Raw genomic sequence first — 24,131 nt, 5'->3', positions numbered from 1 at the left:
CTGCCACTTTTTCATGCTCAACACACACGCTAATAACAATACTCCCTACTAGTCAGACGCTAGGCCAGTCAGTTTGTCGAAACATTTTTTGAACTAATTTAAATAATTTCTAACAGTAATAAAGTATTTCTTTTAAAATACATTAGTTTAAATTGCTTCTAACTGCAAGAAAGTATTTATTTTGAATCATTTAAATTATTCTTGAATAATTTGTAAGACTATCTATCTAGCTTGCTAGCTAGCTAGCTATATCAGTGGTTGTCAAATGGGGGTACTTGAAGGAATTCTTTTTGAGAACACGTCTAACACCTTATATTGATTATTTTTTATGGACAAATATTCATTGATAACTGTGATATTTGTTTTTGATAACAGATCTCTTCTATCATCAAAAAGAGGACACTTTATGTTGATTATTTTTGTTGAATAATACTCATTAATAATTAATTGCTTATTTATTTTGTGAACAGATCTCTACTGTAATGCTATCTTCTTTTTGAGAAAACGTAAGTGATTTCTTTTTCGTCAAGTAAATGAAGTTGAAGAATGCACTGGTTAAGGGGCACATGGCTTAAAAGAACATCACTGAAAACGGTTGAGAACCACTGATCTGTATCGTAGTCAGAACCGCTTTTCTTAAAGTTCTCTGCCGCCATCTGCTGTTCACGTGTTTCTATTGCAAGGTCCGACAGATTAATGTCAATCTGAATACTGTATTTAAATGCAAATGTGTGTTGCAATTAATATCGTGATTATAATTATCTGAATAAAACGATATCAACCGTCATCCATTTAAACAACCCTTGTTTTAACGGATGTTTATGTCATGTGACTACCAGCCTGTACGCGAAAAGCAGATTCGACGTTGCATTAAAAACAAACAAACAAACAAACAAACAAAACATAATATAGTGTTCAATTATGTTTTTTGAACTGCTGGTGTTGCTATTTTTAACCCACGTGTACACCCGGACGTGCATTTAACATTCCCGCACAAGTGACGCGTTGCCTGGCAACTGAGTGGCAACAAACACATGCCTCAACATACAGTACACACACGTTGTCATCATATAAGGACAAAAATGTACTGTACACCCTGAGGCATTGACTCTTTGCCCTATGTGCTGTGATGGTAGAGCAGCCTGAGATACGAGTTTGATTAATTCTGCTATATCCCTTGTAACTCAAAACAGCAAAAAATCGCTTATATTTTATGTATTTAAATCTTTTTATGCCCACAAATATCGTTGCCAAGTAAAATAGGCTGCCCCCCCCAAAAAAAATAAATCAGTGATCATTTAACTCTGTAAAAATCCACTAGAGGGCGACATATCACTGCAATTCAATTGGACGCTCACTACACGCATTGCTCGCCGGGAGCGCTGTTATGCAAATGAGCCAGACCGAACAAGGACCGATGACATCATCGCAAACCTTCGCCGAGGCGTGGGCGAGTATCGGTAGACGAGAACGCACCGCAGTCTGGACCGCACGCCGAAGCAGAGCCCAAGCGGACCTTGTGCCCCCTACATGGCGTCGACATGCCCCAAGTGTGACAAGACGGTGTTTTTTGGTGAGCGTGTCCTTTTATCTTCTGTATTTTAAATATCATGCAAGGAGAGGCTGCTTATGAATCCATATGGTCGTTTATAATGTTTATGTCCGCATTATTAGTATTACTTATTGTCTTAAGTATTTTTCGAGTTGGATGTATTTTGGGCATATTTTTCAGTTACAATTTTAAAAATATATATTTTCGTGGTACCTCGTAGCAGTATGAGTGAGTTTTACAAGGTTTTGATTTCAATGAATCGAGTTAATTTTACTGTAAAAATGAACAACCATTTTCAGTTCACTTGCATATTGCTTTCAAATGAAATCAGTGTCACTGTTATAAATCTTGCGTATTGGAACACAATTGGTGGAGTAAGACATATAGACAGAAATACGGCAGTCTATACGCTGTTATAAATTTTACAATATTGGAACACAAACGCTGGAGCCATATATATAAAAATATGGCAGTGTATATTCTTTAGCCTCTGCAAAGAACGAGAAGCTGAGACCACGAAGAAAATTGTTTTCAATATTTCAATTCTATTTAATCAAGTTATGTCGAAGTAAACTGCCAAGTTCTATTTACAACAGTACTGCTATTGATGAAACACAACTAATTTCCTATCGGCGACCATTTTTGAAAGACGTACACGATGAAAATCCAGACCCTTAGGATGCAAGATGGCGGCACTGTAAAATGATAAAATGCTGAGAACTCACTTGACAGATGGCAGGCGTCCTATCAACTGGAATATTCTTGGACGACAAACAGAAGATAGTAAGCCAGCCTGGAGGGCTTTCTGTCCTCCCCTGCGGACAACCAATCAACAATGGTCTTTAGTTAGAGTGCCTTCAACTTAAAGCGACCATCAAAATGAACAAAGTAAAATTTGCATACGATATACGAAGAGCATGAAAACTATTTTTGACGGCTGAGTGTGCTTGTGTGTCCACAGCGGAGAAAGTGTCATCTTTAGGCAAAGACTGGCACAAGTTCTGTCTGAAATGCGAACGATGTAGCAAGACGCTGACCCCTGGTGGCCACGCGGAGGTACTGTAGGCGCTTTCCTACTGCCAACCCAGTTAAAATGGGTTTTGCATGTATTCCGCGCCAGCCTAGTAAAAACCGATCTTTGACGTCTATAGCCGTCAATGGTAGTGAATGAGTTCATTTTTACCCCGCAGCATGAGGGGAAGCCTTTCTGCCACAAGCCATGCTACGCTACCCTCTACGGACCAAAAGGTGATATCTTGTTTGCTCACATTTCCCCCCCCAAACAACAAAACAATATAATTATTAAAATTCATCATCAAATAACGAGTGACCCATTTGACTGCTTTTCAGGAGTGAACATTGGTGGAGCTGGCTGCTACGTTTACAGCGGTACCGCCAACGAGGCCCCGGCGGCTGTTACCTTGGCAACCAAAGCGGGGGAGGAGAAAAAAGTCCCCTCTCGGGGACCAGTGAAGGGTGAGAAATATGTGGAATAAAAATAGAAGGAAATGACAGTTATGAGAAAATAGTGGTGGGTGGAAAAACAGCAAACAGCAAAACCTGACTAACTCCATTGACCATGCTGCGTGTGTGTATGTATACATATTAAATATTTATAATATACACAATATACACACAATGTATCAAAGTGAGACAAAAAGTGTCAAGTCTTCAGTCCAATAAATGCAGGGCAACGAGGGAGAGTCTAGAAAAGCGACTAGAAAACAAAGTAACAATAAAATGGTCAAAGGAGGGGAAAAGGTAACAAGACAAAGTACAAACACAAATTCAGGCAAAACAGATCAATTTGGGATTAGACAGCTGGGAACTTTACAGAAGCTTCTCAGAGGGTGCCGACGGAATAACCCAGCGCAGTTCTCCTGCTTTGACCGTGCTTAAAAAGCCCTTGATGAAAAATTGCCGTCAGGTGTGGGGCCGGTGACTCCGCCCCCTCAAGAACTTCGCTTGAGAGGCAAAGCACAGTGGGTGGGGAATGTATATATATACATATATAAATAAATTCGTGCAACCTGATTGGTTGAGTGTGGTGATGGTGTGCTTGCTGTATACTGTATTCATTTTTTTCTTCTTTTTTTTTTTTTAACTTACAGCTGCCAGTTTCTCAGCAGTTTCGGTGGGTCCAAATGTCTGCCCCGGTTGCAACAAGACTGTGTACTTTGGTAAGTGCACTTGAGTCATGAACACCTTTTTTTTTTGTTTTCTAGGGTACAACATTTAATGATGTACAGTTGAACCGTGAGATAAACATAAGCACTGTCGATGGATAGAAAAAGTATTTTTTAAAATGTAACAGCACAAACGTTTTTTTTTGTTGTTTTTTTTTTGATGGCGTAGTCCAGCATAGCAACCAGGTGCATTTGTGTATTCGCAGCGGAGAAAGTGTCATCGTTGGGCAAGAACTGGCACAAGCCGTGTCTGCGCTGTGAGAGATGCAACAAGACTCTGACGGCCGGCAGTCACGCTGAGGTGATACAGACAATGGGCGCCGTCTCGCATTTATCTTATTTACGAAGCCGACGTATTGATAATACAGTGCAGTATTTGGATGTTGTGGTTTTAGCATGATGGGCAGCCATATTGCCACAAGCCCTGCTATGCCACGCTGTTTGGACCAAAAGGTATGAAACCATCTTTTGGCGTAGAATTTGATATGTCATCATTTGTGAGTGTTTTTTTTTTTTTTTTTTTTTCCTGAGCTAATGTTCTCACTGAATCCCACAAATATGAGAAAATCTTACTTTCCAAACTTCTATCCCCAGGTGTGAACACGGGAGGCGTGGGCAGCTACATCTACGACAACCCCGAAGCTCAACATTGAAAGAGAGGGAAAAATAAATCATTACGTTGTATTGCTAAAGCTTTAGCTATTATTCAAATGTTACTTTGAAAGAAATCAAACTGGGTGTGACTTTTGCCAAATAATGAGCAGTATGTATTAGTCGAGCTCAACACGCACAAATAAACTCACGCATTTTTGTTGTACATTTAATAAAGCACTTATGTTCAACATGTTTTATGTTTTCACAAGTAATTTTTGGCTGAATCTCATATCACAAATATTTGGTTTGATGGTTTCTGTTCGTTAATAGTTATTCTGGCATGTCTAATATTTTAACCCACGAGGAAAAACAGGAAGCTACAAAAATTTATGACTACTTCATTTAATCAAGTAAGACGCCCTAAATGAATGCTGAGGTATTAAAAAGACAAACAAATCATGCGTCGTCTACAACGTGTGTTTGTTCTGTTATATTACCCGACTACATTTCCCAGAATCTCGTGCGATAAACTTTACAACAGCCATACCTATTTCCCTTCGTACTATTTTCAAAATAATTGCATAATCTCCCTTGTCGTGTTTTACTGGACAATAATTTACTGATGATGTTAGAGGTTTGAATTAATGTGATCAGAATCATTAACAGTTACAATTAAATTATCAGTAAGAATTCTTTTAAATGCGACTAAGACACAGTGAATGAAAATAATGTTATTTTGAAAGAATGCAAATCGTTTGCCAGTTCGCTTCCGGGTTAGTATACGTTCCGCGAAGAATGGCAGAAGCTGCTTTCAGGTGTATCGAGTGTAACGAAAAAGCGACAGAATTACACCGAGATTACACCAACGGAATTTTGAAGATCACATTATGCGTGCGTTACATTATTGTTACAGTTTAGTTGCGTGGTCTGTCGTCCTTATTGTTGTTTTGACGGCACAAGGGAACCTTGTACATCCAAAGTAACTGCAACTACGGACTGCGGCCGTTCCGGATTTACGTACAAATGTATAGCGACATAAACCGAGGACTCCCGATGTTACTAATACGTCGTATGATTTTGATGTCGTTTCTATTCTTCCATTCATTCACCAAATGACTTCAGATGTCTCAATCACACCCATTTCAAGAGTATTTCCAAGCATGATTCCTTTCAAAATGGTATGAATTTCCGGTCATATTTGCTCAAGCCGTAGTGAGGAACAGACATCGATTGGCTAGTCTAAAAGCCGATACCACAAGGGGGCGCAAATTTCCCATACAAACTGAGCGTCGTTATGTGAATTTGCCTAATTTTGTCAGGGGTGTCCAAACATTTGCATGTGAAGGCCGCCTACAGAAAAACGGAAGGATGCAAGGGCCACTTAGAAATTCTCTTGACTTTATTTTACACAGGAAAAAAGCAAGAACATGTTTACATTTTTTAAGTTATTTTCAATACTTTACAGCCTCTTTTTTTTAATGTGATAAGGTCTAGGATTTTTAAGACTTTAGGGGTGACCTAGACGAAACAGAAACCACAATGGCAACCAACTGTTTAAAAAAATGTTGCTTGAAGATTATTAATGATCTGAATTTGGACCTTTTGTAAAGAGCTTGACAAGTGAGCCCATTCTTATCTGTGTCATTTTTTTGGATATACTGCGGGCTACTGAAAATGGATTGTGGGCTGCAAATGGCTCCCGGGGGCCTCAGGTTGGACACCACTGCTCTGTCTGCCTCCAAAGTTCTATCTCCTTGAATAACTACATTTTAATTATCGGCTAGATATTTTACATGCGCGTCATGAAAAAACTGTCCAAAACTGTCGGCTTTCCTCATTGTAACTGGTCCTTTGCCTGACAATTTTTAGGGATCCTGCCAGAAACCAGTGGACAAATACATCGAATACGATCCAGTCATCATCCTGATCGACGCAATCTTGTGCAAGACTCAAGCCTTCAGGCACATTTTGTTCAACACCAGCTTAGATGTAAGCCACCAAGAATCCTTCCAGCGAAAGCATCGAGCAGCTAATTTCACATTTACTCATGAAATCTGACTGCTAAACTTGCGAAATCGTTTCAGTGAAACGGAAGCACCGGAATGTAAAAAAACGACATAACTCGACCTTGGCACCGAATGTTTTGATTCCAAAGGACTTCTTAAGTCGTTTTTGGCATTTCGTGAGCGAAAACGCGCGTGTTCCGCGGCAGATCCACTGGAAGCTGTGCGGGTTCTGCCTGCTGTGCGAGGCCTACCTCAGGTGGTCGCTCCGACACAGCTCGGAATCCAGCGACGACCCCGCTGACATCATCAGGTACACCAAGGAGTGGGAGTTCTACTGCATGGTCATCTTGGCCGCTCTGGGTAAGAAGACCGGACTCAAGACAGGAAGGAGAATTTGATTCCAGATAAAAGTTTACCTGCTTTGACGCTCAGAGTTGTTAGCGTTTTGCGGCGGCGTGCTGTTCGTCCTGAGGGCGGCGCCGCTGCGGGCCGGTCTCCGGGGCGTGGCCCTGCATCACGTGGTGCGGGCGCTGCTGCTGTCCTGCTACGGAAAGGTCCTCATGGTGCCCGCCGTTATCTGGGAGCACGACTTCCTGCCCCTCTGCCTCGGTTTCATCAAACTCTTCGTGCTCACCTCCAACATGCAGGCCGTTCGAGGTCAGTCGCCGCGTCGGCTGTTTGTGCTTAGAAAATGTGAGAAAAGTGCTGGACGGTCGTTTTGATTTCGATTGTTTTGCTATCTTGTCCTTCAGTGATGCTGAACTGCAGATTGGCCTTGGCGTTGTTGTCCGTATGCGCCGGCCTGCTGTCAGAAACTCTTGCCGTTCACGTGTGTCAAACTGTTGGGGCTGCTATCCAGGAGGCGGCCATGTTTGATTGAACCGCCCTCATTTTTGTGTTTAAAACGCTTTTTATTATTTTGATGGTTACAAATAAAAGAAATGGAATTGTTTATTTGGAATATTTTGCATATATATATATATATATATATATATATATATATATATATATATATATATATATATATATATATATATATATACATACACACACACAAACATATAAACAACACACATGTACTACATACAAATACACATTTATCTCAAGTATGCACAATTTTCCGAATTGTTAAAGTATTATAGAATTGCCGAAAGTGACCAAACGTCAGTATTGTGTGATATACAACAGGAAGAAAAATGTACGTTTGAAAAAAACACTTATCAGGTGACAATGAGTAGAATGGAGCACCTTGGATTTGCTACCGGAGCCAAGATTATGTTAATCTGCTCTAATCCGCAGACGGCCACGCACACCGCAGCGCTCCACAAACATGCCCCACTCTCACTCACAAATTCCTCTTTTTATCTATTTACTCAAACTGCCTGCTGCACGCCACTGATTATATTCAACCGTCTCCTTATACATGCAGGGAATATGCAAAATAGCTCATTTGCATACACGCCACACGCAGCCATACTAACGAGACCTAAAATAGGTTTGTTTGTCCTCGTATTTTTTCCTAATGGAATCTGCCATAAATACGCTATCAAATTTTAATTTTCTAATTGATTTACTCCAAAAAACGTTTCCCTTTTTTTTTAGTCCAGACATTCAATACCATCTATCTATTTTACATACTTATATACATAAATATACTATATATAGACATACAAGTAAACATACATATTTATACCATATACTATGTTTATACTATATACTATGTGTATACTATGTGTGTGTGTGTGTGTATATATATATATATATATATATATATATATATATATATATATATATATATATATATATATATATATATATATATATATATATATATATATAGGCTTGAGGATGGTACTAAATACAGCACTCAATCAGTCAATGTCTAAATACATGTCATCTTGTTTTAATGGTGATATTAATTTTGAAATAAAAACCATAAATACCTCAATTTCACATTTTTTTGTCAAGACAGAATTTTACTTTGTGTTGCTGCACCATTTGTGTTCCAATCTGGTACATCATTGCTGCTAGAATAAATGTAAAATACATAAATTCCAAGTTGCTTTTCTTACACTGGATCAGAAAAAAAAAAAAAAAAAAAAGATTACAGACATGCATTGACCCATTTTGTGCATGTGCAAGTTGTGCTCATCAATAGCGAGGAAGTGAAAGCGCCTCCGGTGGGAGAGGCTGCCGCTTCAAAGCTACCAAAATGCAGATGGACACATTGAAGTGCACAGCACGCAGCGATGCGTTCAGGGAACTGCCAGAAAGTAGGCCAGAAGACACACACAAAAAAAGGAAGACCCAATTTTTTCCCTAACTTTTCTTTCAAATGCCTTCAAAATCAAATTGATATTTTTCAAGACAAAAACAATTTTAAAATTACGAAGAGCAAAATTTCGCTAACTGATTAATCGGTTGTTTAAATAAATTTGTAACTTCCCTTAATTCTTACAATAAAAAGCATTATTACCTACATTGTTCAATTGTCATATTTGATCATAATTTAATGTTCCAATTAAATTGGAAGCCTATGGGCATTAAAAAAACACACACCCTGGAATCATATGTAATCCTTTTATTAAACTGCTATCATCCAGAAGCGCAGCAGCAGTGTGGTTGTTCACAGAGGAATGAGAGACGAAAACAGCAACCAATGAAAATCTTCATTGTACTATCACCAACTTGCGATAATCAAAATAAGTTAAGACATTTTCCAAGAAAAATGCTACAATCCGGAAAAAGAACGTGTGCTTAGCTAGCATTAGCAGCGGCAAGATTTGATGATCTTATTTTTCAAAAGCGTTACTATACAGGTCGTAAAGCTTGTATACATTTGCGTTAATATGTAGCGAAGTTTCACACATATTACCTGTTGTGGGCTATTCAGCGCCCCCAACAGGTGTGGAGTAAGAATGAAACTCATCTATTAATGTCATGGAATTCGTGTTAAAGTGAATCACAAGACTTGTACAATAACATGGCAAATAAAATTGGTATTTTGACAAGAACAAACTTTCAGTCACATTAGCGTTGAGCTGCTGGTGTATAATTTCAAGTTTGTACTTCTATTTTAGTTGTTGCATTTTGTGTTTTAAAAAAAATTCTTAACAGAGAACAGCCTCGAGGTACGTTGTCTGCTTCGCCCAAAGTATGCTACGTAAAAGAATGTAAAACTCAATACTACTACTTTGCAGTTTGAAGAATAATTTCCTAACTTGAATCGGCATCTTCTGTAGCTTAACCAGTCCTGACATAAACAATGCGAGTAACACAATTTGTCATAAGTCAGTTGACGTAGATACATTTCATATAAATAGCATGTAGCATAACGGCTAATAATGACTAGCATGGCAAAAAAACACCAGAAGCCTGATGTCAAAATGTGCCAGAAATTGAGTTGCTCTTAAAAGTGTGAGTAGTTTTGCTTTATTTTTGTTTACAGTTGCTTATTTTTTTAATAGTTATGTATGACCGCTGAAAATGTCAACAGAATGCTACTACGCAAGTGCCGTTAGCCTAGCCGTTAGCGTGATCAGCCTGCATACTGCACGGTTTCTGAAGGCACTGCTAGTAAAGACATCCAATGAGTGTGCATCGTTATTCGGATTTCACTGCAACGATTCGTTGACACGTTTACGCGAGACAAAATGACAACAAAAAACATTCAACACATTACGATATTGTTTTTGATATACTGATACAAGCTGTCTTTTGATATTGCGAGATTATTCACTGGTTTTCCTACTCACTTCATTAGGTACGCCCGTGCAGTCAAATCCAAACGGTTTCAAATCTGTCAAAGATAGGGAATCAATTTTTTGACCCACGTCTAGTCCTCAAATGCACGGGGAAAAAAATGTAGAAGATACTCCGACTGAATTGGATTAGGTGTACCTAATGAAGCGTTACGTTAAAGTACATGTACAATATTTAACTCTAGGGAACACGAATATTAGCGCTACTAATAGCGCTTATTAGCATTAGCTAAAGGCACAGCTAACCCTGCGCTATGGTGTGGAGACATTCTTGGAGATTCATTTCGTACATTTCGCAAATGTAGCTAGCCGTGCGCTGTGCAGTCTTTGGTCAAGTGACGTATACAGACGCATAAATGTAATAAACGTGACGGTTGCCGACGCTGTAACGAAGACAAAAAAAAGCACCAATAGCATTTGCGCCGTGCGATGGGTTGGTGACGAAAACATAAGATAACAGACCTTGGCGTCAACGCGAAGTCGCTTTACGTAAGATAACGTAGAAAAAGACCCTGTATTCGGAACGCTAACTACGAACTCCTCGTGAGCACGTTTACAAATTTGTGCTTCTCAAGTGAACCGTAACAGTCTGCTAACTTTTGGTGATGAACGCTCACAGAACTGATGTGCCGAAATCCTAAATCGGACTCTCAGACTGCTCTAAAAGTTCGCAAGTGAAATACTTCCAAAGACCATCAGGTGGCGCTCATACGATCATAAAACCTTCATGCGAAAATGCTGGCTCCATTCAAATTGCTAGCCCAACCGGTGGAAAAAAAGGCCGCGTCGTACGATGGCTCATTTTCCGATGTCACGTTCCAACACTTGACGACGCTAAGATCGGAAGTCTGTTTTTGCCGTTTACACGCATCTTATAGGCTAACCGCCCCCAAAAAAAGGCCACCTCGTAAAATCATTCCTCTCAAAGATCGTCACAATCGATTTAGCTAACAAATTCATTCTTGTCCGCAACGTTTTTTCAGACACTTGCCGGAGCTGATATTTTTTTTGTTTGTTTTTTTTGTATAATAAATAATACAACTTTATCCATACATTTATATGTAAAACCTGCTAGATAGCATAAATGACCAGCAAAAGTTTAACAACAACAAAAAAACATCTAACGTACATACAGTATATTACTAATATATATTTTTTTCGAGTAAACATGTCTGAGCCACTCCAGGCCGGGTCCCTTGCAGCATCAAAGTTTGACCACCGGGGGCGCCAAATTTGCATCACATTCCTGGCGCGAATGCAAAGAAAATAGCCGGCGGAGGCGTCAGATGGTGACGCGAAAGGATTCCCAGCTGTCGTCTTGACTGACCCCCGTGCCGTTGTTGCCCGGCGCCGCCGCCTCCGCCATCTCGTCGCCGTCCGGGTGCTCGCTGGTGGGCGTGGCGCCCGGCTCGCCGTAGAACTCGTCGTCCTCGTCAAAATAGCCGTTCTCCATCATGCCCAGGCCGGAGGCGCTGCTCAAGTCCTGGCAGCTGCCCTTGTACTCCTGGATGGACTCGTGCAGCGACCATAGCTGGCACAGTAGGGACATGTCCTGTTGACGTAAGCCCACCTGGAGGGCGGAACCCGGGAGACACCGGCGAGGGACATCAAATTATAATTTGCTGAGATTTTTTTTTTTTTAAAAAGCTTCTGCAAAGTTGCTTGCATCTGATCGTCTTGGACTTTCTCCCTCCCGGACGTTTTTCATAATAGCAATGTTGAGCAACAAGTAGTTTCGTGTTCCAATTCATTTGCTTTCAATTTGAAAAAATAAACAACCGTTCCTGTCACCAAATTTAAAAGATACTACACTAGATTTGCCAAACCCCTTGAACTGTCACGTATGCCCCGAAATGCCTTCACGCACCCCATTTGGTTGCTTCAGAGTGCTTCGTGGTCATAAGGAATAAATGCCCAGTGTCTAGTGATGTGATGTTCACGAACAAACACGAATATTTTGAACGGCTCTGCACCCCAAACGATGGGAATCAAATCTTTCTAAAGAGCCGTCCAAACTCTGCTCCCCGAATGTTCCAATTAATTTTGCACTCAATTTGAAATGAAAATCTACTCCTCTTCTTATGGCATGCAAAGGCATTACATTCGATTTTTTTGAAACCCTACTACAATCTCACGTGGACCCCCAAAAATGCCTTCACACAGCCCATTTGAGATCAGCTGCCTTGTCGTGCCTTGTCGTCACAACATGTAAAAGCCTGGCAACCAGCGACGTGACGTTCACGAATGAATTGAGTCCTTTGAGTCCCTCCCCTAATTAAAAAAAAAAAAGTTGAAGAGCCAGCCATTCAAACGGCTCATTTTTTTAGTGAACTGCTCCCCCTATTGTTGCTGATGTTAAAACGAACTTTTGAAAGCCGTGTAAAAATAATTAACAGCCGTAGTCTTGTTTAGCTTAGCTAATAATATTTCGCATAGTATTCAAGCGAGCTTTTTAATCATCAAGTGATTAACAAGGTTAGCTTTTTTTGCGCATACTCTCCTCGCAAATGCAGATGGAATTATTTAGAATCAAGTGAATTCAGTTCACAACTTGACGGTTAATGTCAACTGCAACCAGTTTGAGGTTGACGTACAGATCGGTAAACCGAGTCCTTCAAACTAAAAAAAACAACCTTTTTATAGGACTGCTTTGTTAAACAAGAAAAAAATGTGGACGTTCTACTCTGCCCGAACGCATCAATCAAAAGTCAACTTTGTTATCTTTGTGTAACACCATTCGTCTTTTTACGAGGCGTACGATGACGCAAGCTAACCAGAAAGGTTACTTCTCCCGCTTGCCACCGAAACGACAAGGCGCATCGTTTGACCCGAGGTCGACCGCGTTGCCCGAGTCAACAAATCGCCGGCGTGCCAGTGGAGATTGTTCAAACAGCTTCGGACTCTCGACAAACTGGGGAGCGAGCGCGGCCGCTAGCCAAACGCTAACGGATAAGCCTCGACCCGAGGGCTCGCAAATAGGATTTAGCCAAGCTCGTATCCTGCCCCTGGCAAGAGAGATCATGTTTTTCATCGAGTGACTGACTGTTGTCAGCAGAAGCATGGGGAGGAAACTGCGGTGGTTCTGAAAACCCTGGCTGCGGGCAAGGAAGTGTTGGGGGGGGTGTCTACATGTCAAACATTCTTTTGTGAGCTTAGGAAAGACTGCCGGGTCAAGTTTAACACGGTCATTGTACAAAAATTGCTTCTTCAGGGGAGGAGAAATTCGAATTAGACAATGGCAACATTAAAAACAAAGAGACCAACAGCGTAAAATTCCAATAAACGATGAATAAAAAAAGTTCAAATAAATCAACCGGTTCCATCACAGCACATTTTGAATATGTAATCTGGAAGTCAACAATTCATTAACACTTGTAAAACTTGGATTGACTGCGTACCGCATACAAAAAGATTTTGCAAAAAGATTCCAAAAATTCACCAGGCATTTAAATCTCTAGTAATTAGAGAGTCAATTAAGTACGTGGAAACTTGGAACGTGGAAATGTGCGTGTTTCTTGAGGGAGTTTGCTATTTAAATCACTTGTAATTAAAGAGTCAAGTAACTATTCATTAGTCAATCAGGTAAAAAATTGTAAAAGTTGCCGTTTGCGTCGTTGAAGGGCGGAATTGCATATTAATTTGTTCCCTAGTTTATCACCAGATCCAAAAACACACACAGTAACCAAAATCCGCTAAGTAGATATTGAACTTTTTGATTTTTTTGCTTTTGTTCTTAATTTCTTTTGTTAAAAATGAAATATTCAGGAAAACTATCATTAAAATAGCAAAGTAAACCTAGTTACGGTCAAAAATGAAACCCAACAAAAAAAGAATTCAAACTTGTTTTTGGTTTACCCCTTTACTTTTTGTTAAATAAAAAAAAAAAAAAAAACATAAAATGGACTTTATTGACTGGTCCAACTACAATGGAAGAAATTAGCAAGCGAAATAGCGAAGTATACTTGCAATAGATAAAGCTAAGGTCCACGATGGTACAAACGCAAGAACCGAAACGCGAAATAGCAAGGGAACAATAACACGAGCCGAATTTACCAGAAAATGCCAAAATGGGTAATTAGAATCAAGTAAAATATTTTGGGAACGTTTAAACACTTTAAATGATTAATAAAATTGGCTTGTTTCAGCAGAGTTTGGCATTGAGAATACTTATTGGGGGTTCACAGAAAATCAAGTTAAAACCATCTGAAAAGTTACGATTTGTTTTGACCAAGGTTGTCAACCGCACGTAATAACCAAACCGAATTTGCCACACAAAGGCAATATTTGTTCAAACTATCATTTAAAGTGATTAGGGGTTATTTAAAGAAGAGCCTAGGTGAGGTAAAATGAAAATATGCGTAAAATTCAAGGGAGCCCGGCTCCGAAACGTTACCATCTCTTTGCGCAGCAGAGCCAGGGCGGCGTCCAGGTTGGCCGGCTTGCTCGTCAGCAGACTGTCGGCGTTGTTGCGTCCTCGGCTCAGGTCGTCCTGGATCATGGTCTTCTTCACGTACATGCGCTCCATGTCCCTCCACGAGCCGCCGCTCGAGTTGAGCAAGCCGCTCAGGCTCTTGGGCAGCGGCGGCAGCCCGTCGATGCACGCCATTCCTCCCGCCGAGCCGTTGGCCGACTTCCCGTTCATGGCGACGTCAAGGCGACCCGGGCCAAGGTGCAAAATGTCACTTTTACGAAAAGAGCCGAAGTTAACTTTTTGTTTTGGGGAAGGAGGTTAGTAAAGTGACACAAAAGAAGCAAAGTGTGGTAGACCGCACGTCCGAAAGACACGTACGGTATCGCCTGTCTCTCGTGCTGGCGACGCCATGTCAAGTCCAGTGGATAAGGAGGAGCACTTCCGGTCTACGCTTCAAACGTCAAATACGTCTCAGAGAAATGCGCAATAGTCTAATTACATGTTTACGTGTGCGTGTTGGGCTAATTAGCACTATTTCAAAACGAGATGTCACTGAACTGAACAATAAAAAGGCGTGGATCACAATGATTTATTTTGCAACGAAATTGAAGTTCATCTCGCTTTTATTTTCAAATCAACTTCCGGGTCTGTTCTAGTCGTTTCCGTTCCGCTGTGTGTAAAATCAACTTCCTCTGCTTTTATCACTGCCTGCTGGGCGTCTCCCCTGCAGCCAGAAAAAAACCCCAAAACGGTTTAATAGATAGTCCTGCTTTACCCATGTTTAATCTTCGTTGTCATGAATCCATTTCTGTTCGCCAATATAAAACCATGCTAAAAATTTGTGGACACAAAGTGATGCATTTTGATTTGTAACCACTAAAATGAATTGCGAATGTGTGCAGTCTTTCCTCCATGTTCAATTCGAGGCAATAAAAGTGTCTCTGTTTGGATGTGTGTGTGGTTGTGTGTTTGAGGGAGAAACAATAGGACAAAAGACAGATGGTGGCCTTCACTTCCAGCCCCGCCAGCAGGCCCTGGCACCACAATGGGGCAATAATATTGAAAACAGTGCACAAAACACCCCTTAAAATGAAACTAAATGCCATCTCATCATCACAACTTTTGAGTTCGTTATAATTCTTGCAAAAAAAATATTATTGATTAAAGAGTATGGTGTGCAAAAGTGTGTTCATGTCTGGGCCCTGGAAAGCACAACTTAATCCTCACTTTCCTCAGCAATTAGCCGAAGAGTGTAAAAAGGCTGATCCAGGACCAACTGTTTACAGTACACAATGTTATTTTCACAGTGTGCCGACACCAGAGGATTAAGCATGCGCGACGGGACCCCCTGGCGGGGATGCATGCAAAGCCCCGGGAGGCCTCTGCTAATCCTACCGTCAAAAGAACAAGTTAGCATCAGTGACCAATATGCAGCAAAATAAATAAATAGGTCTTTGACATTCGCGGCCATTGTCATGATCATAAAACTAAGTTATGTACGAACTAATTGATCTTGAGCCAGCTTCTATTTTAACATTATTTATTCATGGTGAGCAGCAGCTGTTCTATGACGTTTAGCACTTTAGCTAATATTGCGCTAACGGCTTCTACTTAGCCGCTTACTTAACGCCTGCTGATTTATTAAATGATGTATTTGGAGCAGATGTTTTTGTCCTCCCCCGGTGACTAAAAATATACTTTCATGAGTCATTTCTCTTCCATCTGGCCTAGCAGCTGGCCTTCTTATACCGTTGACCTCTGACCTCCCATCGACCAGCCACCCAACCACACACCCATTCACTTAAGACACAAAAGACAGACTGAATTGAAAAACTTTATTAACATTTCAAAACAGATAAAAATGTAACAAACGTACAAACTTGTACAGATTTATGATAGTTATATTTGGTAACAATCGATTCAATCCGCAGCAAGAACTTGATACCCATCGAGGCAAGGGTTCTTCAAAATAAATAATGTGAAACATGACTACCTCTTAGGATAGTCTCTTGCTGATTTAATGCAGAAACAACAATACAGCATTTTTATTAATATTATTAGGGGAAATGTCTATCAAATTTTTTAAGTGTAAAAATGTGGTAAACAGCAGCTGTAAAAGTAAACACAAGTTTGCGTGTTTGTTTTTTTTAAGGCAAAATGTGTCTGAGTAAAACATCAACATCAAACTACTTACTTTGTGCAAAATCCATCAAACGTTCCCTTAACACTTTATTAATATTTTTGTGGCTGTCGCTCCTGCACTGACGGCTGTTTCTAATATTTTGAGACGCTCAACTTACCTTTAATAAATAAGGCTGGCGTATAGTTATCCACTTCTTATATTGTCTATAATTAATTTGCTAGCTAAATTATTTTTCACGTACAATAAATATTTTTAAAACAATCCACTAGCTGTGAACTGAAACCACCATCACATATGCTGGAAGGTTAACAACCAACCACAGCACAGCTTGTGAATGTCACATGACAAACTGGCAGAGCATTGATTGGTTGCTACCCGAGCCCTGAGCACATGCAATGTCAGTTTTTAGTCGGCAGCAAGTGGCAAAATGTCTTTTTAAAGGTATTAATATTATACGTAAAACAATTTTGTTAATCAAATAAATTACAGGCAAAATATTAAAACTTTTACTGCTGAAAATGTAGACTATCCGTTTAAAATGTGCTTGTTAAAAGCCAATCCAATTAACCTGAATTCTATTAAATGAATGAATTTGGGCTACAGATAAGTATTTCTTTAAAACAAGGCCTCAAATTTAGGCTATACCTCAAATCGCTTTGGGGTTGACTGGATAAAATTCAACATTCTAGTACCTTGTAAAATACATTAGTTTAAACCTTGTTTCCCCAATACATTTTTTGACTCATAAAATGTTCAAAATATTAGGAACAGCTATCAGTACGTCACAGTGCGAGTAGACTACCCCCACGTCCTCAGTGTCCCGGTTCAGCAGAGGCAGGAGTCCAGATGCTGGTTGATGCTTGACTCCTGGACGCTGCTCTGACATACGGGACATGTGACCATCACCGCCAAACCGGGCGAAGACAAGGACGAGGTGGAGGCGTGGCTACTTGTTGGCGTGTCTTCTTTGGTGTCCATCTTCACTCTCTTGCTGAAGAGCTCATAGACGCCGCTTAGGTCATCCAGAGGTCTCTTTTTAAACGGAGGCGTTTGGGTCGCCGGGTTTTTCGGCGGCGTGGAAATCGGGGACTTTGTTTGACTCGGAGAGACATCGACGCCTGAATGATTTGTTGACTTTTTGAATAAAGTATCAATGGATGCCTGTTTGCGTTTATCTGGTTCTTTGCACTTTCCACCATCAAAGTCGCCGCCCCCGCCGCGAACCCCACGACCGCTATCATTGTCTCCGACGCCAACGCCGTGAACCATCCTAACTGGCGAGCCGTCGATGATGATAAACGCGCGAGTGTTTGCGACAGATTTCTTGGTGGGCACCTTATGGCCCTGCGCCGCCGCCGGCTGAACCGCGAGAAATTCTCGGGTCGGAAGGGAAAGCGTGCCGGGCTTACTGACGGTGGAGGAGGCGAAGCCGGTCGACGTCGTCGAGGAGGAGGAGGAGGAAGCCCCGCCCAGGACAAAGCCTTTGCCGCTGAATGCGATCACGTCTCGAATGTCTCGACATCCTGAAAGTCACCAAAAAATACTTATGAAAGAAAAGGCAATATAGGAAATAAAAAATAAATTAACAATAAAAAAACAAATACAATTATGCAAGACCTTCAAATCAAAGAAAAAAACATGATATCCAAAGGCAATAAATTGTAAAATAAAAAACAGCATCATTTGACAGCTTAGATGGAAAAAAAAACAATTAAAACATAAACCAAAATGTCAAGTACCTAAAAAAATTAAGGAAAAGGCGATATAAGCAGTCAAATTGTTGCTGTTTTCATCAAAAGTTGTAAGTATAAAGGGCTTACAAATAAAATGTAAACAAAACAGTCAAGTCATGAAATGATGAAAGTAATCACGCCATTCGTTACCCGCGGGCTTTTCAACAGCAGGCGTCTTTTTGTCTTTTCTGGCCTCCTTCTTCTTGCCGTAGCCCTCGGGCTCTTTCACCTTGACGTAGGTGCCCCCGCACGTCCTCCGGTGGTCCTCCCACCAGGGGTCCAGGGCGGACGGGGCCCGATTCATGGCCCTCTTCACGAAGCCAAAGTAGGGCTTCCGCTGCTGACACGGCCCGTCGCAGCGCCACCAATGCCGGCGGTACGAGTCCACCTCCTCGTTGAAGTTATGGTACACCTGGCACAAAGAGGAGGGGCTTCCATCAGGAAAAAAAAAAAAAAAAAGTGAGAACGGCGGTACGGGATGGGCAGCTCACGGTGATCTTGGCGCCGCTGTCCCTGTTGATGCGGTTCATGTGCTTGCAGAAATTGGGCCCGTGTCCGTCGTGGTCCCGGTCGTTGTGCGTCACGAACAGCAGCGCGTGGATCATCTCGTGCAGCAGCGTCTGATCAAGCGCGAAACGTATACATACCTTTTATATGATACCAGAACAGGCATACGACACCAATATATATATATACATATACAGACATATGTACCTAAAGAAGCAGATACATACCGTATATACACACACATATATAAAAGCAAGCAAGTTACCTCCACCAGGTCTTTGCGGGGTCTGAGCTTGAGCAGAGGCTCGCTGAGTCTGATGGAACAAAGTCCGCCGCGACCTTCGTAACAGCACACGCCGGCGCAGCTGCCGCCACAGACAACATTTAGCGTTACGGAAAATGACTATTTAAATATACCAGAATTTTGATTGAGTTGTACTACTTCATTGAATGAAATTTATATGAACAAATTATTAACTAAATATTTGAACAATAATGATAAGGAGGAACTACAGTAATGTATGCATACTGATTATTTCAAAGACATTTTTTTTTCAATTTTGCAAATATTTGGTAGAGTTTAATTTTGATTTACCAATTAACTAGTTGAAATAACTTGATACATACTATCTTTGAAAATATTTCTATTTACAAAACATACAGACAATAATTTGCATTTAATTAGAAGAATTCATTAATGCACATTAATGATCTCAGAAACCTATTTCTATTTACTACAATTGTTTGGATGTATAGTTAGATTTGCTAATTTATTTAGTGGAATTATTCATACACATCAATAATCTTAGAATTATTTATTTATTCATCAGGAAGTAACATTGATTTAGCTTTGTGAATGTTATGGTGGAAATGGAGTCTTTCTAAATATGTGAAAAAAGAAAGATTTGGCTTTTAAAAATAAATAGTGTTGCATCAAGTTAATTGACACATTACATGACCTAAAATCTATGGTATTGATTGTAACTGTTGCCATATTTTAGGGGAGTCAAATTGACTTAATGTCATGACTTCTTGTAGCGAAAGGTTCAGCCCATAAGCACTCGAGTGCCTCATTGTTGACTTCCATGTGCACGAGTGCGCGCGATCCGGCGCAGCGATCTTGAGCTCACAGTGTCATCCGGGGACTCCACTTGACCTCCACGCCGCTCAGTTTGCCCCAGAAGAACCTGTCGTTGAACTCCAGGAACATGGCGCGCACGTCGGGCGTGGGGTCAATCGTCTCCCACGACGGGTCCACGACGGACAGCGGTCTCTCCGGCTTCCGCGGGACAGGCGGCCCGGGGTCCACGTCCACGTCGTTGAGCTCTTTGTCGAACTGCTCCTGAAGCTGCAAGGCGAGGATGTAGTCTTCATCCATTTTACGGGGAATTTCAAACCCGAGGCCTCTCAAAAGCGACTGTCAGGCCACTTATTGTAAAAAAATAACATATTTACAAAAGGGAAAAAAAAGGGCGAGAATCAACGGGGAGCTGTGCTAGTAGTTTCATGGCGCCAGCAGCCGGTTCAGCTTATTGTATAATATAGTATAGTACGAATGAATCCTGTACTTATTTCAAAATAAAACACATATACCCAAGATAGGCGAATTTGACAACAATTCAACGCCATACCACAGTAAAAACATACAAACAAAATTTAAAACTGATTATATTTAATGTCTTATTTTTGAAATTTTCATAATTATGATCGGTTTATAAAACACAAAAGACTTACGCTGAACAGCTCACATTCTTTTTTGCTTTCGAGACTCTAACTTGACAGAAACAAGCTTTTGTATCCGGAAGTCAATGGAACAGTTCATAACATATCAGGAGTGTACCATTCGCTCCGAAGGAACACAACAAACAAACAAAAATGTCACGTTAACGACAAATTCACACAAAGAGACATCTTTCAAATTAATTTAGTTTCACCGTGTTTTAAAAAACAAATTTTTGTGACATTACCGCCGAGAGAGAGTAAGGTTATTTTATCGTTGGAACGCTCCCCCCCGGGCTCGTGACGTAGTAGGGTGTCACCTACTTCCTGTTTTGGTTGCTAGCTGTAATGAATCGTTTGAACCTGGCATGGACTAATTTTTGTCCATCTTAGCGAATATTTACCACTAGATTCGTCAAAGGTGGTCAATTAATCACAATTTAAGATGTCCGAACCGGCTAACCGACTACGCAGACTGCTGGAGTCGCCCAATTTCAACCCACAGAATTACGTGCAGCAGCTTTCTCAGCAATCGGATGGCGATCGAGACCTTCAGGAGCACCGACAGAAGATCCAAAACCTGGCCGACGAGACGGCTCAGAACCTGAAGAAGAACGTGTACAAGAACTACCGTCAGTTCATCGAGACGGCCAAGGAGATCTCGTACCTGGAGAGCGAGATGTACCAGCTGAGCCACATCCTGACGGAGCAGAAGAGCATAATGGAGAGCATCACACAGGCGAGTGTTGTCCCCTTAACTCAATTCTGATTCGCCCGCATAAAGAGTGACCACAGCATACAAAAAATGTATTAGGAGTCCTCCAAATAATTATTGAATAAAAACACGAGATTGCTATGATTTTCAACTCTAACGCAGGCCCTGCTGTCCACTGACAAAGACGAGACCTCCAAGGAGATGCAAGCCGCCTTCCCCAAGGAGAGTGAGGAACTGAAGCAGAGGAGCCTCACCTCGCTCCTGGAGAAAGTGGAAGGCGGCAAGAACATCATGGACACCCCCGGAAGGCACCTGGTGTACAACGGCGACCTGGTGGAGTTTGACGTGGACAACATGTCCCCCGTCCAGAAGGTGCACGCCTTCCTCATGAACGACTGCCTGCTGATCGCCACCTGGCTGGCCAACCGACGCGGGGCCGTCAAGTACAAGTACAACGCTTTGTACGACCTGGAGAGCTTCGCCGTGGTCAACGTCAAGGACAACCCGCCCATGAAGGACATGTTCAAGATCCTCATGTTCCCCGACAGTCGCATCTTTCAGGCGGAGAACAGCAAGATCAAGAAGGAGTGGTTGGAGATCCTGGACGAGACCAAGAAGAACAAAGCCAACAAGGAGCGCGGCAAGAAGGAAGAGGAGAAGATGCCGGCCTCGCCCGTTCGGGCCGAAGTGTCCACCAATCCTTTTGACCAGGACGATGATGACGAGCAGGCTGAGGTAGACTGGCAAAATCCCTTTCATTTTTAAAATGAAAATCACTCTAGCTTTATTGGCTTTAGACTAGTCAAACAATACCAAAATAGTTTGTTTCCTAATGACTGTACTGGTGATGTTGCTTTCGCTTTTTCCAAAGGTTGAGGAGAGCGTGGACCTGAGTCTAGAGTGGATCCAGGAGCTGCCCGAGGACCTGGACGTGTGCATCGCCCAGAGGGACTTTGAGGGCGCCGTGGACCTGCTGGACAAGCTCAACGAGTACCTGAAGGAGCAGCCGCTCACGCCCAAGGTCAAGGAGCTACGGGCCAAGGTGGACGAGCGAGTGAAGCAGTTGACGGACGTCCTCGTCTTCGAGCTGTCGCCGGACCGCTCGCTGCGCGGCGGGCCTCAGGCCACCAGGAGGGCCGTGTCGCAGCTCATCAGGCTAGGTCGTTACCTTCAGATGCCATCGTCAATCGTAATCGTGAAAAAAAAATAAACAAGCTGTTAGCTTTGTTAGCATGTCACCTGGAAAAGGGAGCTGGAGTGTTGCATTCATGTACTCCTGTTGCCATTTGCAGGCCAGTCCACCAAGGCGTGCGAGCTGTTCCTGAAGAACCGCGCGGCGGCCGTGCGCACGGCCATCCGGCAGCTTCGCATCGAGGGCGCCACGCTGCTCTACATCCACAAACTGTGCAACATCTTCTTCACCGGCCTGCTGGAGACGGCCAAGGAGTTCCAGATGGACTTCGCCGGCAACACGGGCTGCTACTCGGCCTTCGTGGTGTGGTCCCGCTCGGCCATGAGGATGTTCGTGGACGCCTTCAGCAAGCAGGTAAACCCGGTTAGAAATGCGCAAAAATAGAAGAGCCCCTTCCAATAAACATTCCGGTGAAGGTGTTCGACAGCAAGGAGAGCCTGTCCACGGCGTCCGAGTGCGTGAAGGTGGCCAAGGAGCACTGCCTCCAGCTGACAGACATCGGCCTGGACCTGACCTTCACGCTGGAGTCTCTGCTGGTGAAGGACGTGAAGGCGGCCCTGCTCAGCTACAAGGACGTCATCGTGGAGGCCAGCAAGCATCGCAACTCCGAGGAGATGTGGAGAAGGATGAACCTCATGACGCCGGAGGCCCTGGCCAAGCTCAAGGTGAAGGAACATATGGCTCAAGCGAGGCTTGATTGCTTATGTCTGGAGAGTCAGCCACAGAGATTGACGTCATGTCAAAAACAAAGACTTGCACGAAGCTAACCCAAGACCTCATCAAAATATCGATTGACTCAATCAAAATGCTCACAGGCCGGGTTAAACCTCTTTGTGGGCAATATGTTTGACACCCCGCTTCAGGCCATAATTAAATGCAGTTTATAAGCGCCATCTAGTGGACAAAGGACCGCATCTTGAATCCCAACACTTTCACTGGTCTGATCTGCAGGGTTTTTTGTTTTTTGTTTTGTGTCCACCTCCAGGAGGAGATGCGTGCGAGCGGCATACGGACGTTCGACGCGTACACGGGCGCCGACTGCTGGGTGAACCTGAGCTACACGCTGGTGGCCTTCACCAAGCAGCTGATGAGCTTCCTTGAGGAGGCCCTGAAGCTCTACTTCCCCGAGCTGCACACGGTGCTGCTGGAGAGCCTGCGCGAGATCGTGCTGGTGGCCGTGCAGCACGTGGACTACAGTCTGCGCTGCGAGCAGGACGCCGACAAGAAGGCCTTCGTGGTGCTCAACGCCGCCTTCCTGCACGACTGCGTCTTGCCCGAAGTGGAGCGCCGCTTCGAGGAGGCCGTGGGCAAGCCCGCCAAGCAGCTAAGGGAACTCCGCAAGAGCACCCGGCCCGTCAGGATCAACCCTGAGAGCACCACGTCCCTGGTCTGACCTACCCTGTGCTCAACTCTAACCCTTTTAAGGAGGGGGGGGGGGGGGGGGGGGGGGGGGGGGGGCTGAAAAGAGATGGGAAATTACCGGGAAATATCTGCAATTAACCTAATTGGCCATCAGGGAGCAGTATAACAGTCATGAAGACTCGGCAGTTTCTCAACTAATTTGACCTAATCCAACATTTCATCTTGAATGGCATTTGAGTGGAAGAGATCT

The 24,131-nt window shown here is 42.5% G+C and overlaps 5 protein-coding genes across 6 annotated transcripts; 3 read left to right on the top strand and 2 right to left on the bottom strand.

Moving 5' to 3' along the window:
- Positions 1–1,405: 1,405 nt before the first annotated feature.
- On the top strand, positions 1,406–4,584 carry LOC148406901 (cysteine-rich protein 2-like). Its single transcript, XM_088402972.1, has 8 exons — positions 1,406–1,573; positions 2,514–2,608; positions 2,743–2,800; positions 2,903–3,028; positions 3,664–3,732; positions 3,945–4,039; positions 4,134–4,191; positions 4,333–4,584. The coding sequence occupies exons 1-8, from the start codon at positions 1,531–1,533 to the stop codon at positions 4,389–4,391; spliced, it is 603 nt and encodes a 200-aa protein (XP_088259098.1). The 5' UTR covers positions 1,406–1,530; the 3' UTR covers positions 4,392–4,584.
- A 526-nt stretch (positions 4,585–5,110) lies between these two features.
- arv1 (ARV1 fatty acid homeostasis modulator) lies at positions 5,111–7,290 on the top strand. Its single transcript, XM_088403555.1, has 5 exons — positions 5,111–5,223; positions 6,202–6,321; positions 6,545–6,698; positions 6,771–6,995; positions 7,091–7,290. The coding sequence occupies exons 1-5, from the start codon at positions 5,128–5,130 to the stop codon at positions 7,216–7,218; spliced, it is 723 nt and encodes a 240-aa protein (XP_088259681.1). The 5' UTR covers positions 5,111–5,127; the 3' UTR covers positions 7,219–7,290.
- Positions 7,291–8,904: 1,614 nt separating this feature from the next.
- Positions 8,905–15,045, bottom strand: fam89a (family with sequence similarity 89 member A). 2 transcript variants are annotated; one of them, XM_088403852.1, is made up of 3 exons: positions 14,889–15,045; positions 14,493–14,781; positions 8,905–11,669 (listed from the first exon to the last, which is right to left on the bottom strand). In XM_088403852.1, exons 2-3 carry the CDS (start codon positions 14,739–14,741, stop codon positions 11,382–11,384), a joined length of 537 nt encoding a protein of 178 aa, XP_088259978.1. In that variant the 5' UTR covers positions 14,742–14,781; positions 14,889–15,045; the 3' UTR covers positions 8,905–11,381. The 2 variants fall into 2 exon arrangements, with proteins under 2 accessions (XP_088259978.1, XP_088259977.1); XM_088403851.1 differs by having other exon boundaries at positions 14,493–14,948.
- A 1,286-nt stretch (positions 15,046–16,331) lies between these two features.
- Positions 16,332–20,443, bottom strand: sprtn (SprT-like N-terminal domain). Its single transcript, XM_088402741.1, has 5 exons — positions 20,024–20,443; positions 19,159–19,258; positions 18,878–19,006; positions 18,537–18,798; positions 16,332–18,176 (listed from the first exon to the last, which is right to left on the bottom strand). Exons 1-5 carry the CDS (start codon positions 20,269–20,271, stop codon positions 17,479–17,481), a joined length of 1,437 nt encoding a protein of 478 aa, XP_088258867.1. The 5' UTR covers positions 20,272–20,443; the 3' UTR covers positions 16,332–17,478.
- Positions 20,444–20,918: 475 nt separating this feature from the next.
- Positions 20,919–23,951, top strand: exoc8 (exocyst complex component 8). The gene is made up of 6 exons (XM_088403012.1): positions 20,919–21,351; positions 21,490–22,062; positions 22,199–22,487; positions 22,620–22,873; positions 22,936–23,184; positions 23,505–23,951. The coding sequence occupies exons 1-6, from the start codon at positions 21,058–21,060 to the stop codon at positions 23,910–23,912; spliced, it is 2,067 nt and encodes a 688-aa protein (XP_088259138.1). The 5' UTR covers positions 20,919–21,057; the 3' UTR covers positions 23,913–23,951.
- The last annotated feature ends 180 nt before the right edge of the window (positions 23,952–24,131 follow it).

Source organism: Hippichthys cyanospilos, chromosome 20 (genome assembly GCF_059441005.1).
Source record: "Hippichthys cyanospilos isolate Australia breed blue-spotted pipefish chromosome 20, RoL_Hcya_1.0, whole genome shotgun sequence".
In the NCBI taxonomy this organism is placed as follows: Eukaryota; Metazoa; Chordata; class Actinopteri; order Syngnathiformes; family Syngnathidae; genus Hippichthys; species Hippichthys cyanospilos.
The sequence above is the reverse complement of the archived record's forward strand: the minus strand, read 5'-3'. Positions and strand labels throughout refer to the sequence as shown.

What these genes read in the sequence shown, in the direction of transcription:
- arv1 (XM_088403555.1), top strand. Translation starts at nt 5,128, where the DNA reads ATGGCAGAAGCTGCTTTCAGGTGTATCGAGTGTAACGAAAAAGCGACA. An exon ending in TTTTGAAGATCACATTATGC is followed by an intron (nt 5,224 to 6,201) that starts GTGCGTTACATT and finishes GACAATTTTTAG; the next exon opens with GGATCCTGCCAGAAACCAGT. An exon ending in TGTTCAACACCAGCTTAGAT is followed by an intron (nt 6,322 to 6,544) that starts GTAAGCCACCAA and finishes GTTCCGCGGCAG; the next exon opens with ATCCACTGGAAGCTGTGCGG.
- exoc8 (XM_088403012.1), top strand. Translation starts at nt 21,058, where the DNA reads ATGTCCGAACCGGCTAACCGACTACGCAGACTGCTGGAGTCGCCCAAT. An exon ending in TGGACGCCTTCAGCAAGCAG is followed by an intron (nt 22,874 to 22,935) that starts GTAAACCCGGTT and finishes ATTCCGGTGAAG; the next exon opens with GTGTTCGACAGCAAGGAGAG. An exon ending in AGGCCCTGGCCAAGCTCAAG is followed by an intron (nt 23,185 to 23,504) that starts GTGAAGGAACAT and finishes GTCCACCTCCAG; the next exon opens with GAGGAGATGCGTGCGAGCGG.
- fam89a (XM_088403852.1), bottom strand. Translation starts at nt 14,741, where the DNA reads ATGAACGGGAAGTCGGCCAACGGCTCGGCGGGAGGAATGGCGTGCATC. An exon ending in CTCTGCTGCGCAAAGAGATG is followed by an intron (nt 11,670 to 14,492) that starts GTAACGTTTCGG and finishes TCCGCCCTCCAG; the next exon opens with GTGGGCTTACGTCAACAGGA.
- LOC148406901 (XM_088402972.1), top strand. Translation starts at nt 1,531, where the DNA reads ATGGCGTCGACATGCCCCAAGTGTGACAAGACGGTGTTTTTTG. An exon ending in CCCCTGGTGGCCACGCGGAG is followed by an intron (nt 2,609 to 2,742) that starts GTACTGTAGGCG and finishes TTTACCCCGCAG; the next exon opens with CATGAGGGGAAGCCTTTCTG. An exon ending in CACGCTGTTTGGACCAAAAG is followed by an intron (nt 4,192 to 4,332) that starts GTATGAAACCAT and finishes TTCTATCCCCAG; the next exon opens with GTGTGAACACGGGAGGCGTG.
- sprtn (XM_088402741.1), bottom strand. Translation starts at nt 20,271, where the DNA reads ATGGATGAAGACTACATCCTCGCCTTGCAGCTTCAGGAGCAGTTCGAC. An exon ending in ACAGCGGCGCCAAGATCACC is followed by an intron (nt 18,799 to 18,877) that starts GTGAGCTGCCCA and finishes TCTTTGTGCCAG; the next exon opens with GTGTACCATAACTTCAACGA. An exon ending in TGCTGTTGAAAAGCCCGCGG is followed by an intron (nt 18,177 to 18,536) that starts GTAACGAATGGC and finishes GGTGACTTTCAG; the next exon opens with GATGTCGAGACATTCGAGAC.